Genomic DNA, 19,035 nt, shown 5'->3' with positions numbered 1-19,035 from the left:
CATTTGAGTGAGTTGCCCAGATGGTCAGTATTCATTCATTTCTTTCACTTACTTTATTCATTTTTGCTTACACGAGTACTAATTTTGTAAATGTCATCTTGGGAGTTACAGAGATCGTAATGCTTGATTTGAGTCCAGTCGTCTCTAAATGAAAAAAAAAAAAAAAAACTCCAGACTAAATTACTCCTTTTCCACGGCTTCAAGCAGATAGACGTTTCTGTAGGCCTGTAAGACAGTAGCGATCTCTGATTCTCGAAACACGGAATTAGAAATCGGATCTTAGCGCTGTTACGAAAGTTCGGTAAAACTTATCAAGGCCGTTAAAACTTGCGGAGGGCTTGCAACTTCTTTAACAATGTTACAAGTAGGTGTCGAGGGGCGTACAAAACGTATCATAGGTCTATTTGAGCTGTCTTATAATTATGGTGGCTTATTTTCATTTCGAATGCAATATAATGAGATATAATATACTCAAAATATAACCGAACCCGAATCAAATTATAATCTAACCTATATAATGATCTAGTTCTTATCGAAATATGATCTAATATAATATAACCTTAATTTAATTATAAAAAATCCAATTTAAGTCTAACATATTTTTCAAGCCTAATGTAATTCCAATATTAATATAATTTAATCCTAATTTCAATTTCAATTCCAATGGAATGTAATCTCATTTCCTGAAAAGGCTGTTATTTTTAATATTTGTAAAATTTAGGAAAAAAAAAATAGTGTTATAAATATTTTCGAAATATGATTCCTAATGTCTTTACTACTTTGTCCATTAAAGGCTCTTCGGCCTCAACTGGACGATTTCAGGAATGAGAAAGTTCTATCTGTTGAGAATAAAGCTTTATAAAATACTAATCAGTTCATGAAATACGAGTAGTTAAGGCGATCTACTTAAGCGCTGAGAGAAATCCAAGTTCTGGTTCTTAGTCCTTACTGTGGCATGGCTATTTTTCTGTTGTCATTGTAATTAACCTATCAGTGTTATTTTATTGTTTACGGTATTTTCATTCATTCATTCATTCATTCATTCATTCATTCATTCATTCATTCATTCATTCATTCATTCATTCATTCATTCATTCATTCATTCATTCATTCATTCATTCATTCATTCAGCTGTTAGAGTTAAGGCAGTCAGTCCTTCTCCGCCACATCACAAGAAATACAAATACAAATACAAAAAGTGAATCCAGGGGTAGAAATAAATAAGAAATGGAAATAAAAATGAAAATATAAAAAAATAAAGAAAGTAAGTACTGAAATAAAATCACTTGCTTACTTACTTACTTACTGGCTTTTAAGGAACCCGGAGGTTCATTGCCGCCCTCACATAAGCCCGCCATTGATCCCTATCCTGAGCAAGATTAATTCAGTCTCTACCATCATATCCCACCTCCCTCAAATCCATTTTAATATTATCTTCCCATCTACGTCTCGGCCTCCTCAAAGGTCTTTTTCCCGCCGGCCTCCCAACTAACACTCTATATGCATTTCTGGATTCGCCCATACGTGCTACATGCCCTGCCCATCTCAAACTTCTGGATTTAATGTTCCTAATTACGTCAGGTGAAGAATACAATGCGTGCAGTTCTGCGTTGTGTAACTTTCTCCATTCTCCTGTAACTTCATCCCTGTTAGCCCCAAATATTTTCCTAAGAACCTTATTCTCAAACACTGAAATAAAATCACAACAGGTAAAAGTGAAAATATATATATATATATATATATATATATATATATATATATATATATATATATATATATTAGAATACTAATTGCCAAATATATTCACTGATTAAATAACTAAAAGATCTGAATATACACATTTTAAGAGAATCAAAAACCGTAATATTTTCGAAGTTTTTACTGTACAATAAAGCTAAAATTTTCAGTTGACTACATTGTACGAGTACTTTACTTAGTAAGAAAATGCTTACAGAATTTGTCTTGAATAGTGTGAAATTCCGGCAATATCTTATATCACTGCATAGGGAATTCCACAAACACGACAGCCCGATAATAATGATTGATGAATGCATTGACGTTTTATAGCCTATGGTTGTATGACCGATATATGATTGTTATGCTTGCGAGTGAAGAAACTATGATGTGATTATAGATAAGTGAAACGGGAGGTAAGACTGTGCTGTTTTATAGATTCAGCCACGTGTTGATGTAATGTTTTGGCAGTTCCACCGTATATTCCATGAGTGTCCAGTTGGAGAAAAATACTAAAAGCGTAAGAGCAAACATCGACAGATGGGTAAACTAGAGTGCACAGACACTATAAGTACGAAACTAGAGTAGGATGGAGGTAGATGTTCAGATATGACAATTTTTTGTATTAAATACCTACATTTAATTCTAAATAGTAATATGAGAATGGTCATAGGTAAGAAGTTCGTAACAAAACAGTAGATTTCAGTTGAGTACAGCTAAAGTATAGATGTCAGCCTCCCCTCACCCTGCTCCTGCTCATGAATAATTTGAAGAAAATTGTTAATGTGTATTAATATTTTATGTCGACCATGCCGAAATGTAGTAATTATACACCTGGTAGTAGCCCTTTAATGCACCTCATTAAAGTATACTTATTCATTAAAGTTCAGGTGTTCAGCCAATGACAAATCGCCTTTGCACCATTATAAAACCGCAAGTATCGATTATTCTCGGATATGCAATCGAAATACAATTAGCCAAAAGTCACGGAGGCTGGAAATCCAATAGTGTCGTAGAAGGTTATGTTCTGTTACTATAATAATTAGCGTTAATTGTAAATAATATTCAAATAAATTCAATTTGTCATCTCGTTTTTCAATTCCAAATCAATTTCCAGGTTATATAAAGATTTCTCTACGTTATATCAAGGTCAATGACATTCGGCCTCGGAAAAAATCAATACTTTCGCGTCTGCGCACATCTCACAATTCAGGTCAGTTCGCTACTCACATAACCATAACATGACCTACTTTTGAATAATTTTAAGTTAGAAATATGGTCGAGCATAAAAAGTCGTATGAAACTTGTCTATAATGGTAATTGCGCTCGTTTCATAAACAAACATACTTGCGTCTTAATTACTACCATTATAGGCTCGTTGCATAATGTACTATTATGTTTTGAATAAAGTGAGTTATTCTGTAATTATTGTATTATTTACGTAATATTAATACAGTATTATACATGGTTCCAAAAAAGTAAATTCATCTGTTATTGAAAAATTATGCAAACAGGAGTGTGTAACATGTTTATTATTTCCTGGTTTATTTTTTGTTAAATGTTTGTTAATAGATAAGTTTATTTACCAGCGGTCAATACTTGTTTGTTTTGCTGGTCTGTTGACGTTTTGTGCTGCTGTGCTACTACGCATTCGGTTGCGTTACAGTCCAAGTTAATTCGACATCAGAAATACGATACGAACTTTCCTAGCTGTCATTACTATAGAAATGATTTTTTTAAACAATTATGAGTTTAATATTATGTGCTACATACGAGATACACTATTAGATTCAAAAAATTGTTTTTTACCTGATGATATTAAGAAATACTATATCATACTTCAGATTTGCTCCAGTAACGTCTTGTGACGTACTACGAATATTTTCAGAGCTTTTTTCTTTTGAACATAAAATGAGTATTTCTTTTGAGTAACGTCTTGTGACGTACTACGAATATTGTCAGAGCTTTTTTCTTTTGAACATAAAATGAGTATTTCTTTTGATAACATGAAAATTTTCATTGCTATTTGAGGCTGTATGTATGGGTAAATTATTTTAGATTGGGAGTTACGAAGTTTATAATTACAAATTATTGTTTCTTTTATATTATTCGTTTATTGTTTTCTTGTTCTAAGGCCGTGGACGATTGGATCACAAGTTTGGTTACCACCCGGCTGTACATGTTTGTCGTTCAGGTTCATTGACATCGAGAGCTGCGCTACTACTGTTTCTTCGGTAGAGGTATAGTCCAAGCGCTCATAATTTAAAAGTTTCGGTACCAACTTCCTACTGCTTTACCTGTGGAAGCTTTCCTGGAGGTTTGAGGTGAAGTCCTCCTACTTCGACGACACCTGGGACCATAGGTCTAGGCTCTGTGATGCTGAAGTGGCTGTTGGTAAAGATGAGGCTCGTGTTTCTTGCTATATCATTCAAAGGAGGAAGATCTTCACCTAAATATTTTCTAGCTAGTTCCTGAGTTGGGAGTTCAGAAAAATAATAACTTCCCCATTTCACAGCACTAGTAAACAGCGTATTCCAGAGCCGTTCGTGGAATTTCATCTTTCCAGTATAAGGCAAGAAATATGATGGGATGTACGATGGATTGTCTGGGTTACCCATGCGATCATTTGACCAGGGTAGGAGGATACTTGATATCATACTGATAAGCGGAGCTTTGAATTTATGAGAAAATCCGATGAAACAGTCCACTCCAAACAGTTCTGTTATGATTAGGTCATATTTTTCTTCCGATCTGATGAGTTTATGAATATTTGGATGTTCGAACACTTCTTTGCAAAACTCGTAATTATCATACCAAAAGAATTTAAGCAAATTGTAGTATTTAAAATTCAAAGCTGTGTCCATGGTGAATGAATTTACAGCCTCTGTTAAAGACTCTTCAACACTTATATCTGTGTAATTTGGAACTTTACTCTCCTGGGGAAAATGACTAACTACAACAACATCATGTCCTCTTGATGCGAGACCTTTGAGCAGAGCTTCAAACATAACGAAGTGACTTTTCCCATTGAACTGGAAAAGTCCAAGAATCCTCGCGGAGTCTGTAATGTGGATGGCGCATACGAATAGAGCGATGATCGGTCTTAACTCAGGAATCTTCATCTGAAACCAAAATAGCGATAATAATTCAGTTTTGTTTCTGCAGTTGTCAGTTAATCAGGCGATCTTGGCGCAACGGCGCGGTAAGAGTCAGGACCGATTGCATTAGTTTAACTTGAGATACGGAAGCGAGTAGTACCTTCTTTAGCTTAAAGACAGTGCTTTCATTGGATAAAAAATACTAAGTTATTTATGTATGAGTTAAATTACGAGAGCTATGAGGCTCAGTTCATGAGAATAAAATAACAAATCTTCTGTAGCGTGAATATATGTGAATTTGACAAAAAATTAACCGATCTCCTGTAGCGTGAATATAGTGTGAATTAGCACCAGAAATAACTGATATCTCCTATAGCGTGAATACTGACATCTCCTGTAGCGTGAATATAGTCTGAATTTCGCACAAAGATGACCGATATAGTGTGAATTTGCACCAGAAATAACTGTTACCTCCTGTAACGTGAATATAATGTGAATTTGGCGTAAAAATAACCAATCTCCTGTAGCGTGAATATAATATGTGAATTTCGCAAAAGATGACCGATCTCCTGTAGAGTGAATATAGTGTGAATTTGCACCAGAAATAACTGATATCTCCTGCAACGTGAATATAGTGTGAATTTGGCACAAAAATTACCAATCTCCTGTAGAGTGGATATATGTGAATTTCGCAAAAGATGACCGATCTCCTGTAGAGTGATTATAGTGTGAATTTGCATCAGAAATAACTGATATCTCCTGTAACGTGAATATAGTGTGAATTTGGCACAAAAATAACCAATCTCCTGCAGCGTGAATATATGTGAATTTCGCAAAAGATGACCGATCTCCTGTAGAGTGAATATAGTGTGAATTTGCATCAGAAATAACTGATATCTCCTGTAACGTGAACATAGTGTGAATATGGCACAAAAATAACCAGTCTCCTGTAGCGTGAATATATGCGAATTTCGCAAAAGATGACCGATCTCCTTTAGAGTAAATATAGTGTGAATTTGCATCAGAAATAACTGATATCTCCTGTAACGTAAATATAGTCTGAATTTCGCACCAAGTTTATCGATTTTCTGTAGCGTGAATATAGTGTGAATTTGCACCAGAAATAATTGATATCTCCTGTAGCGTGAATATAGTCTGAATTTCGCACAAAGATGAACGATCTCCTATAGCGTGTACATAGTGTGAATTTGTCATAGTTCACTTCGGGTAGATATGTTTATTTTGCACATAATTTACCCTTTGATTATATTATCTTCGTTATAGATCAAAGATCAGTTATGAAATGATATTATGATAATATAATATGACGTAACATGACATAACATTAATATCAACCAACTTCGCAATTCATAATTATGGTGGACCTTTACAATTCTGCTTTTCGATCCATCCCCTTAATAATATATTCACATACCACCCTTTTGTGTTAATATATTCATTTATAAAGTGTATTCCTTGTTTAATTCCTATGCGTCTGTTCTGACTGCATTGCTATCTATCCTCTTCTATTATCTCTCATACCTAGATTATCTGCGTTCCATTTCCCGTTTTCCTATTAAATATTATACATTCCTTTATTTTCATTACATTTACTCTTGATTTTCAAATCCACCTACACTTATTCATTCTTTTACAGCTATTTTCTCCAAAAATAATATGTATACATTTTCATTTTCTCTATTTCACAGCTGGCCTTCTATGCCCAAGGTTGCGGGTTCGATCCCGGGCCAGGTCGATGGCATTTAAGTGTGCTTAAATGCGACAGGCTCATGTCAGTAGATTTACTGGCATGTAAAAGAAATCCTGCGGGACAAAATTCCGGCACATCCGGCGACGCTGATATAACCTCTGCAATTGCGAGCGTCGTTAAATAAAACATAACATTTCTATTTTACAACACATCTCTTATTACTCGTATTTCCGAACTATCCTCTCTTATATTTATTCATTTATTTATCCCTTTCTCTTCGTTCCTACTTCTTAATTACCTCTTTTTTTATTAGGAAGTATTTGTGACATGATTGTTGCGATAACTGAATAGTCCATGAATAAATGCTCTAGATTCCTCTTTTCACAATAAAATCAATTCAGATTCACTGGGATTTGAATACCGTTCTCCAGCGTGGACATCCAACGCTCTAGCTAGATGTTCAACTAAAGCAGAATGTTATTGGCAAGCTTGGGCCTTCCTAACCTACTTTATTGAAAGATAGTAAAGAAAACTGTTTGCAATTGATATGCTAATACTGTAATGTAATCTGGTATTGTTGAAATACTCGTAGTATAGTAGAGAATGTAGGAAGATGTACGTGAAAAGTATTGTCATTGAAAAAGAAAGTAGACTTACCTCTTTACGTACACAATGTCTTGTGTCACTCCGCGATTCAAAGCTTTGCAATCACATGTCCGTATCGACAGGAAGACAGATGTATGTAGCGTACGATACGGAATTCGCTACACTGTTTCTTTTACAGCTACGATACATCGCACTGGATGACAGAGAAGATGTTATTGACCCCTCCCGTACCACGTGATACAGCTTGCGTGAGAGCACGGGAGCTTGTCAGAAACTTGTTCTGCAGTTCTTCATACTCTGGTCGTCATTAACGACCAGCTGTAAGTCAGCTGGGAGTTTCTCTCCGAAACGATCGGGATTTAATGCCAGGAAGATCTGTGAGATCTGCAGATCAGAAGCTGCTGTGTTTAGGTATTTTTCCCACTGCTTTGGAATCCATAATTATTTTTTTACAATTGTCCCATACGTGATTAGCTAAGATCTAAAACACTAAATATACATCTGGATTATTGTTTTTGTGCTCTGAATTTTGTCTTTGTGTAAGAGCATACTAGGACAACACATTACATGGAATGGAATGGAATTTAAGTGAGGGGGAACGGATGGCTCAGCACTGCGACCTGTTAAGATCTATTGCGCTAACCCTCGATATGGAATGAGTTACATGCCATAGATCCCCTACGCGCACCAACCCAACCACATGGCTCCCTAACGACCGGTCCCTACAGCCAACAGAAATCCATATACCATTCCTGCTTCAGCAACTTCCCCCAAGGCCCCCTGTCGGTCCGAGGCGAAACTCCTCCCCCGAGTAGGTCCGCCTCGGGTGCTCGTTGCAGAAGCCATGCAACGTCGCTTAGCTACATTCCACGGAGGTCGGTCGAGAGAGCCAGTAGTTCCGGGAGGCCGCCTGTAGAGTGATCTGAAAAACCAGAAACGGGATGATGAGGAAAGGATGAGTGGGGTTACAATCGCCTGATAAAGTTAGCTGATTTATCTATAGGAGTGAGGGAAAAAAAACCCTGAAAAATCCTCACGCAGGCAACTCATCCTGACCGGGAATCGAACCCGGGACCGCTGGGTTCGGAGTTAGACTCGCTAATCCCTCAGCCACAACGGTGGAGAACACATTACATGACTTTAAGGTTACCAAATTTTTTTCACAATTTCCGGGTACAGGTATCGATATATAAAAAATACGTATAACATTTATGTTAGATTACCGTTTACTTACGTTGTTTTCACACAATTTAAATAATTAAAATATTGGTAAAGGTAAAGGAAAAAGTTGCCCTTTCACATGCCATTAAGACACTTGGGGGCACGGAGGTTGAACCCCATGGTTTCTTGAGCTCCTAGCATCAAAACTGTGAGAGCCTCTACATCTTGAACACGATGAAATGTGCTGAAAAAAATATTATGTGAGAAAACAGCTAGTAAAGTTGCATTAAATTCAAATTCAAGAGTGCAGCCTTTTAAATGAAGAGTCCACTGCAAGAATGATGGATGTCATTTGGAACACATTTTGCAGGAGACGCAATTGAAAGTTTGAAATGCTTAGCGCTCAAAGTTTAACTGTGATTTTCCGATCATTACTGAACAATGACTATCGTGTTAATGCCATATATCTCTCTATATACATTCTATATGTCTTAAGCTATGCATTGGCAGTCTTGGTTCATTTTCAACAAGAAAGTGACATCCATCATTCTTGCAGTAGACTCTTCAATATGAAGTAACTTATTCCAAGCGCCGCAGAGCTTTTCCATCATATAAATGAGAGATTGCTGATTCATTTTTTCACAAAATAACAAAGATGTGATTTTTTTATCGAAAATTACTAACATTTCTCACGCCTCTCCTAAGAGGAATATTTTATTTAAAATGTTTCTTCCTGGTTCAATTTTTCGCAAGTTCATGTGCATATGAAAATGCATCTTAACTGTTTGCTATCTTCATCTGTCGTACTATGATTGGAGGTAATGAATGTCACTTTACAACTTTCTCGCCCCAGAAGTAGAATTCCGAAGTGCCATTCTAGCAGGACCCAGTCAAACAACCATAACTCCATAATCAACAGTTGTACAGAAAATAACCGGATATTATCAATATTGTATTCTTTAACAAGTGGGGAAGGTAGGAAAGCACCTATATATCACACGTTTGTTCCTGGCTACATGCGAAATTACGAGTACTTGAGTGATGCTATTTAGTAAAATAGACATACGTATAATTACGGAACAAATGCATAAATAAGTCAGCGTTATGACATTATGCATTCACGAACCATCACCACGACAAATTGCATAGTAGTAAATCTCGTAACATGACTTGATATGCTTCATTATGTTCTCGGTACAAGCATTGTAATAGTGGCCTACAGTTAAGTCTGTGTACGCATGCATTTTGTACTGGGCATAAACTTCATTATGTTCTGTTGTCCTCCGATGTAGCTAGTTCAAGTGGCAGCATGTTTGGCTGAATCCGATAAACCGAAGTTCCATTCCCATAACAAAATGATCAAATCACACCACACTCTCGCAGCTTGTGAATGCTTAATATTCATTGTGGATCTCAACGAGGAAATTTATAAACAACAGGTTGTAAAACCTTACTCACAATGCTGATAATACAGTATTATTATTATTATTATTATTATTATTATTATTATTATTATTATTATTATTATTATTATTATTATGTGAGAGATAAGCAGTTGACCTGGTATGGGAGTGTGAGAGGAATGCTAGAAGAAAGGTTACCTAAAATGGTGCTGGAATGTTGTTCTCCTGACAGAAGAAGGAAAGGGAGACCTCGAAATTCATGGTTACAAGAGATCAGGACAGGGATGAGAGACTGCAGACTGAATGACATGAATTGGGGGGATAGAAAAGAGTGAAGAACTAGAATAAGACTAAGACTTTAGGCACAGAAAGATGTGAAATCTGTATATAAAAAATAAAAATTCCTATTGTTATTACTATTATTTTTAATATTGTTATTATTATTATTATTATTATTATTATTATTATTATTATTATTATTATTATTATTATTAATTTACTTTACTTTTACGGAAAATTTACTTGACGCAAGTAAAGCGATAGATTTGGAAGTAAATCCCCAAAAGACAAAGTACATGATTATGTCTCGTGACCAGAGTAGAAACATAAAAATTGGAGATTTATCCTTCGAAGAGGTGGAAAAATTCAGATATTTTGGAGCAACAGTAATAAATATAAATGACATTCGGGAGGAAATTAAACGCAGAATAAATATGGGAAATGCCAGTTATTATTAGATTGAGAAGCTTTTGTCATCTAGTCTGTTGTCAAAAATTCTGAAAGTTAGAATTTATAAAACAGTTATATTACCGGTTGTTCTGTATGGTTGTGAAACTTGGACTTTCACTTTGAGAGAGGAACAGAGATTAAGGGTCTTCCAGAATAAGGTGCTTAGGAAAATATTTGGGGCTAAGAGGGATGCAGTTACAGGAGAAAGGAGAAAGTTACACAACGCAGAACTGCACGCATTGTATTCTTCACCTGACATAATTAGGGACATTAAATCCAGACGTTTGAGATGGACAGGTCATGTAGCACGTATGGACGAATCCAGAAATGCATATAGAGTGTTAGTTGGGAGACCGGTGGGGAAAAAGACCTTTGGGAAGGCCGAGACATAGATGGGAGGATAATATTGAAATGGATTTGAGGGAGGTGGGATATGATGATAGAGACTGGATTAATCTTGCACAGGACTTATGTGAGGGCGGCAATGAACCTGCGGATTCTTTAAAAGCCATTTGTAAGTTATTATATTATTATTGTTATTATTATTATTATTTCCCCTGCCAAATTATCATTATATTATTATTATTATTATTATTATTATTATTATTATTTCCCCTGCCAAATTATCATCTTTCACTCCAACATTTTATCTTTACTATTTTGGCAGGTCTGATTGTACCACGCGCGCGCTTTGTTATGTCAAGAATAACGTACCACGTTAAGTTCATTACTGACAATTCTAGTGTACAAGGTCGCAATTCGGAGTTTTGTCGGTGTTCTTAGGTTTCCCCACGGGTATTAACCTAATTTCGGCCAATTTTCATTAATCGTCTTGGCATTCTTTTTTATTATGTGCAGAGAGGTTGGTTTAAGGACTTGTGGGGATCCCTACATGAAACCTGAATACGCAGCGGACCTTAGCACAGTCGACTGCTGTTGGTGAGAATACACCTAGAAGGGGGTTAGCATTATAGTTCATTTTGATGAACCTAGCGTGATGGGATCTCCCACCCTTCAGAATTATAATGATAATAATAGTCTAATTATGATAATCATAACCGTAATCATAATTCTAATAATAGTAATAATAATAATAATAATAATTATTATTATTATTTTAGTCTATTATTTAACGTCACTCTATAAACTACTAGGTTGATGGAATTGGAAATAGCGTGGTGATATTTTGACGACATGAAGTCGAAGATTCGTCAAATGATTACATGAAATTCGTCTTACAGTTTGGGAAAACCTTGGAAAAAATAAATCAGATAATAATAATCACTGCAAATGGGGGTAAAAGAATTGATAATGAGGGATATGCTATTGGAGTTAAATGACAACTGTGATCAGTATAGGATGAAGATAAATGAAAAATAATTCTTACACTATGGCTATCGTAAGAAAACAAAAGAAGGTTAACGTGTGAATTCGAAATGATACAGTAGAACAAGTGGAGAGCTTCAGATGCTAGGGGCACAGTCTAATATATAGTCACGAAGCTCAATACGTAGGGAATATGCATCCATAGATAGTTGATAACCACTAGTATCGCTACTATCGCCTCATCACGGACAATGCGAAATAGTACCGGCACAGTCTATTGATCCTAGTACCCTCAACAACTCAAACTAAGGATGTATTATAAGTAGTAACATGAGATGCTGCCAAGAAGTCAAAATGAGGATAGCAATGGGAAAGGATGCTTTTAATAGATCAAAGAGCATCTTCCGCGAACCTCTGGAAAAAATAACTAAGGAAGAGACTAGTGAAGTGATTTGTGTGAAGTGTGGCATTTAATGGAGCAGAAACTTGGACATTACAACGAAGTGAATAGAAACGAATAGAAGAATATTTTGAAATGTTTATATGGAGAAGAATGGAGTGTGTGAAATGGACTAACAGAATAGGAAAGGAAACTGTGCTGGGAAGAGTGTTTGAAGTGAGAATAATGGTGAAAATGATTAAGAAGAAAAAAATGAATTGGCTGGGCCACTGGTCAAGAAGAAACTGTCTACTGAAGGATGCACTGGAAGTAATAGTGAACGGAAGAAAAGTTCGAGGTAGAAGAAGATATCATCAGATGATAGACAATACAATAAGATACATGGTTCGTGTGCAGAGATTAAGAGGAAGGCAGAAAATAGGAAAGATTGGAGAATGCTGAGTTTACAGTGAAAGATCTGTCCTCGGGCAGAACATTGTGAATTAATTAATTAATTAATAATATAATATTATTATTATTATTATTATTATTATTATTATTATTATTATTAATAGTAATGATAACGTTTACGACAGACAACTATTAATATTGCACATTACATTCTACGCATTAAAGATTAGCAACACATTGGCTCCATAATTTGTAGAAAAATTCAGTACCGACATGCTTGCATGATTCTTCTCGATACTAGCCTAGATCATATATACCCAGATAGGTCGGCCTTATAGGCTTTGAGGTTAAAAACTTTTGTCAGGTTTACTATGCTGCCATCTAGTTGTTACATAAGGAGTCACGTCATAATTCCCATTTGAATTGCATTAGCGACTGTACTGCCATCTCGTGTTCGTTTACGGCGGACTGGTGGCGATCCTGGCGGTTGTCTCTTCAAAGTGCTGCCGATTTGAACATAGCGATGAGTTATGTTACATATATGATCTAGGATACTAGCAAGAGCCAACCGCAAGATGTCCATAAGGAAAAATAATTTATGGGCTAACAATGTCATATTATCTACAGAAATATCAGCCGCACAGATAGAAGTGATAGACTTGTTGGTCGGAGGACGAGGATCCATCGTCCGAAAAATTGTTGATTTTTGTAATACTTTTCATTTGCCGTCATCTATAATTACCAATGCCTATTTAATTGTAGTAAAAGACTCAATTTCATTGTTAATAAATCACCTGAGCTAAGACATTGTCATCTTTGCGTTGTTCAAACATGTAATTTTGTTCTTTCATTTTCGTTGCTTTATTATTCATAACACAACTAGCAATATAATATAGTCTACACAAATTTTTGTTTTGTAAATAGTAGCCTATCCTTCGTCTTCTAGACAATATCTGTTTAGGGAAGTATTTAATAATAAAACGTTGTTTCGATATTGTTGAAATGATCTTTGTTGTCCCAATTTTGTCATTTAATTGTTTCTGTTTTAACTTCTGGTAGAGCTTTATAGTGCATGATTATTCAGTTTTTTATTGTTTTTATACAACACTGAATCATGCTCCACTATCGTCCAAACGGGAAGAGATCTCTCGGTCACCCAAAAAAGCGCTGGATTGAAAATTCAACTGTGAGATCGTAACAGGCCATTTGGCCTAATACTTGAAGGGAAGAAGAAGAAGAAGAAGAAGAAGAAGAAGATACAACACTGAAGTAATGTAGAGACCTAAAATGTATTTTCAAAACACAGAAGGCAAGAATAATGGTACTGCAAGTATGTGTTGCAAATTCGGATGCAATACTCTATCGACTTGTTGCTGCCTGTTTCGTAAATATGTTATAAGGAAAGGATATTGAGTTTACGCGACTTGAGCTATGGGGTAGTAGACCGTGTCTTATCAGGTACCAGTCTTATCGAATTTCCTGAGTTTGCAGTTCCTTGTTATGTGAATTTCCTTGGCAGAAAATATTTTTCAGCAGACAAACATTTTCACACACGCAAACGGAGTGCATACATAACTTAGTTTTATTTAATTTTTTTATTATTTCAGGGATTATTTAAGGTTAACTTGTACGTGAACGCATTGTACATTTCCTAACATGCACAAAAATTGCGGCCTTGATTGATATAATTTTTAAAGCGTCATAATGGGTCATAATGGGTCATTTTAGAATATTTTAAGGTGTGAGGCATAACTTAAACGTTCAGTTACATATTTTCTCCTTTACTCACTTACTTAGAAATGCCTTTAAAAAAAAAAACGGATGTTCTTTGCCGCCCTCACATAAGTCCGCCATGGTTCTTATCCTGAGCAAGATTAATCCAGTCCCTACCTTCAATCCATTTTAAATCCATTTTAATATTATCCTCACGTCTTTTTCCCTCAGGTCTTCCAACAAAATTTCTATAGGGCTATGCATTTATGAATTCACCCATACGTGCTACATGCCCTGTCCATCTTAAACGTCTGTTTTTAGTGTTACTAATTATGCTAGGTGAAGAATACAATGTATGCAGTTCTGCGTTGTGTAACTTTCTCCGTTCTCCTGTAACTTCATTCCTCTTAGCTCCAAATATTTTCTAAGACATCTTATTCTCGAACACCCTTAACTTCTGTTCCTCTCTCAAAGTGAGAGTCCAAGTTTCACAACCATAGAGAACAACCGGTAATACTGTGTAAGTGTTTTATAAATTCTAACTTTCAGCTTTTTTCAGAGCAGACTGGATGACAAAAACCTTCTCAAGCGAATAATAACAGACATTTCCCATATTATTCTGCGTTTAATTTCCTGTCGAGTGTCATTTATATTTGCTACTGTTGCTCCAAGATATTTGAATTTTTACACCCCTTCAAAGCATAAATTTCCATTTCGTACTATGTTCTGGTCACGAGACATCATACACTTTGTCTTTTCGGGATTTTCTTCCAAATCTATATCCATAATTTCAGTGTTAAATTTAGCGTGGATGAGAGATGTCCAGTACATTTTACCAAATGTCCCCTCATTGAAAAACAGTCTTCTTTTGCGTGTTGTAAATAATTCAAAACACCGGCATCCTAGCGTTTCTGCCTTAGTGGCTTGGCACATAGTTTATTTTTGGGAATGGATATAGCTTGAGGGTTAGCGTAATAGATCGTGAAAGGTCGTAGTGCTGGGTCATAGTGCCCCCTCCCGAAATGCCATGCCATTTCATTCCATTCTACATAGGTTATTTTGTCTTCATCTTTATTTTTGGGAATGGATATAGCTTGAGGGTTAGCGTAATAGATCGTGAAAGGTCGTAGTGCTGGGTCATAGTGCCCCCTCCCGAAATGCCATGCCATTTCATTCCATTCTGCATAGGTTATTTTGTTTTCATCTTTACATTATCTGCTGATTCAAATATTCCTAGCTCACGATTAATGCTTAGTAAGTGTCTAAGCTGTTGTAAATTGGCATAATTTCTTCAGATGAGTTTGAAATTCGATCGTAAGTAATTATTTATAGGTCTCTGGTAGAAATAGAGGCTGTAGGACAAGTTTTATGGAAGTATTTCGTCGTTTCGTTATTCGTATTTCTTTGACTGTAGTAATATCATTGTGACGTCTTCTTTAAATAGCCTTTGTAGTTATTAAGCAACATTAATTAAAATATGACAAACGATTTTACCGTTGAGTTCCATATACCTAAACTTGAAACACTCCATTTAATATAGGCCTACAACTTTAAAATAATGAATGTTATTTTAACTTTAAAACTAAACTACTTGTACCAGCGTGCAGAAAAATTTCTTGTTCTCTTTAACTTCACAAAATATACGATGCCTTTCGGGTGTTACATCATGTCCGCAACACATATACAAGACTGTATAGAAGTCGAAACGCATCGTAGAATATATGAAGAGAGATGAACGTAAAATAAAGATATCCTACAGACGGTTTCAAATTTCAAGTCAAGTCACAATATTCAAAGTAATAACACACAAACTTGTATATTATATAACTCTGACATACACATTAAATGTTGACCTATATTAACTGCTGCATAATTGAATGAAATGAGAGTAGATTGAGGGTTCTGTGGAATGAAAGAGTGAAACGGGAAAAATCCCGAGGTAAACCATCTGCAATGCTTTGTCCACTACAGATTCCATCACGACCTGGTCGGGAATCGAAACCGGACCGATTGGATAGCATGGAGTCACAGACGCAGCTACTACTACAGCTACTACAATTACTGCTGTTACTCTTGCTGCTACTACTTCTGGCCACATACCTATAACAGACTGATCAGCCTAAATGGACTTTCAAGGCAACCGCTTTTATCAATTTCACTATGCTGCTATCTAGCGACTACAAAAGAAGTCGCGTTACAACCGTTAGGGAATTGCAAGAAGCAACTGTATTTCCATCTAACGGTCATTACCAAAATATTTCTTTTCGACGTTGGAAGCTCTGGAGGTTGATCTCATTTTTATGTTGCCGTTTCATAAATTGATAATGGCTAACCTGATACACATGTGATGAGGGCTTCTACTACCACCACTACTACTAAAGCTACCATTACCACCACTACCAGTATCTCCACTACTACTACTACTACTACTACTGCTACTGCTACTACTACTACTGTCTTCTTCTAGTACTACTAGTAGCATTAATACTACGGCTACTGCCACTACAAGCTATTACTATTATTGCTATTAGTACCACCAATACTAACGTTACCACCTATTACTAATATTACTGCTACTACTACTACCACTACCCTAGATCACATATACCCCAGATAGGTCGGCCTTATAGGCTTCGACGTTAACAACTTTTGTCAGGTTTACTACGCTGCCATCTAGTTGTTACATAAGGAGTCACGTCATAATTCCCATTTGAATTGCATTAGCGACTGTACTGCCATCTCGTGTTCGTTTACGTCGGACGGGTGGCGATCCTGGCGGTTGTTCTCTTCAAAGTGCAAACGATTTTTACATAGCGATGACCTATCTGTTACATATATAATCTAGGCTACTACTAACTATTGTACTCGCTTTACTACTACTACTGTTCGCCAACCAGGAGATTAACCGTGAACGGAATGTGCTTACTATTGCGTCATCTATTGGAGCGAAGTAGATAGATAATATTACCGTTATAACGTCAGTTTAAAAAACATGCGCTCTCCTGCATATGTTATTTCCTGTATGGAGGGATTAAAAGACTAGGGGCCGTATTCATAGACATTCTTAGCGCGGGTTTTCGGTGGATGATCAGTGAACTAACGTTTTTCGTATTCATAAACCAGTGTCAGCAATATAATATGATATGAATCCTGTTTAGCACGCTCGTAGCCCGGGCTAGTGAAATGTCTATGAATAGCACCCCAGAAGATTAACCGTGATCTAATTTTGTAACTAGGGTAGTATAAATATGTGTATATCAGTGTTATCGTTTGTGCTTTGAGAGTTAGCCAATGGAGATGCGTGTACCAACGTGTGCGACCTTATGACATCAACATTCATTCACAGCATAATTCCGCTGCGTCTCATTCCCCTGAGACTCTCATGGTTGGAGTACAATATTACGGTATGTGCATAGTGGGAGAGGGGGTTCAGAATGGACTGAGCTGGCGCCACGTTCACGTTAAAAAGCAGTACCAGGAGTGATTTAGCAATTCGGCACCAAATAACATAACATTGTCAGCTATCGTCGAGAAGTTGCATCGTACGGAATCAGATTTTTGTCGTCTTGCATGTTATAATGACTTATCTCGATTTTCAGAGTATGTTTATAATTTCAATGCTCCGTATGACCGGAAATAATGCTCGACAATAAACACCTTCTCCTCTGTAGTGAGAACCATAATTGCTGAAAACAACATAACACTGAATTCACAATATATCAAACTATTATATACAATGAATAAATATTTCGTTGCTAGGGAAACATGGATAGCAGATGACCGATAATTTCAGTAGTGTTTGTTTTGGCGCATACTGTATTACCAGTAACACTACTACCACCACTAGCACTATTGTCACCACTACCACACTACTGCCGCTCCCACCACCACTATCGCCATCACAACTACACTATGTTCACACTAAAAGTATACATAAATAACAGCTTATATCGTAACTTGGATAAGGTTTATTAAATACATTTCTTCTGCATTGTATAGAGTAACTGAAAAAGTTTTTATTTCCACTAGTATACTTCAACATGAGCACCATTTAAAGCTCGACAGGTACCAAAACGATACTCAGCTCTCGCTAGGTATTCACCAACATATCAGGTGTTATAAGCTTAACTGCTTGAATGATACGCTGTCTCAAATCAATCAAATTACGAACTTTTTTGCTGTACACAAAATTTTTAATAAATCCCCACGCACAAAAATCCAAGGGAGTTAAATCCGGGAATCTAGGCGGCCAGGAAGTTGGTCCACCCATACCAATCCAATTTCTTGGGAAGGTGACATCAAAAAACGTTTTAACATTTCGATGGAAGTGTGTTGGAGCACCGTCTTGCTGAAATGTTAAACCTGACGGAAATTGCGGAATAGCAAAGTTCTCCAGCATATGAAGGTACATGATTTACGTGGGCTTCTAGCAAATTATTCACACGATCATTTCGGCCACATGCTTTTTAGAATGTTTCCCTGTCTTTGAAATCAAGCATCTATTATCTCGTAGAATTCTATGCCACTGTTAAATGGATTTGCGTGTAGGAGGATCCACATTCCAATCCCTCTGTATGCGCAGCTGAACACGCGTAACTGAATTCAATTCTGCAAACCAGAGCATGCATTGAACGTTTTGCTGTACTGTCCACATCTCTATTGACAAGGACCTAGACTGATATATGCAAAATTTCATTCATGCACCAATAAGCTTGAAACGAAACTTTTCTCACAACAATGATCAAGCAACAATAAGCTTGAAAC

The 19,035-nt window shown here is 36.3% G+C and overlaps 2 protein-coding genes across 5 annotated transcripts in view; one reads left to right on the top strand and one right to left on the bottom strand.

The window, feature by feature from the left end:
- Positions 1-7,374, bottom strand: part of LOC138692570 (UDP-glycosyltransferase UGT5-like) — a 29,948-nt gene extending 22,574 nt beyond the window's left edge. Inside the window, exons 1-2 of the mRNA XM_069815557.1 lie at positions 7,201-7,374; positions 4,032-4,856 (exon numbers count right to left, since the gene is read on the bottom strand). Of these exons, the coding sequence (XP_069671658.1) occupies positions 4,032-4,856 (825 nt within the window). The 5' untranslated portion in view covers positions 7,201-7,374. The remainder of the gene's footprint in view (positions 1-4,031; positions 4,857-7,200) is intronic.
- The window catches only part of LOC138693158 (lachesin-like), a 1,789,721-nt gene that overhangs the window by 1,250,940 nt on the left and 519,746 nt on the right, over positions 1-19,035 (top strand). The window lies entirely within an intron of this gene.

This window comes from Periplaneta americana, chromosome 17 (genome assembly GCF_040183065.1).
Source record: "Periplaneta americana isolate PAMFEO1 chromosome 17, P.americana_PAMFEO1_priV1, whole genome shotgun sequence".
Lineage (NCBI taxonomy): Eukaryota > Metazoa > Arthropoda > Insecta > Blattodea > Blattidae > Periplaneta > Periplaneta americana.
Note: the sequence above shows the minus strand (reverse complement) of the source record. Positions and strands in the feature narration are given on the sequence as shown.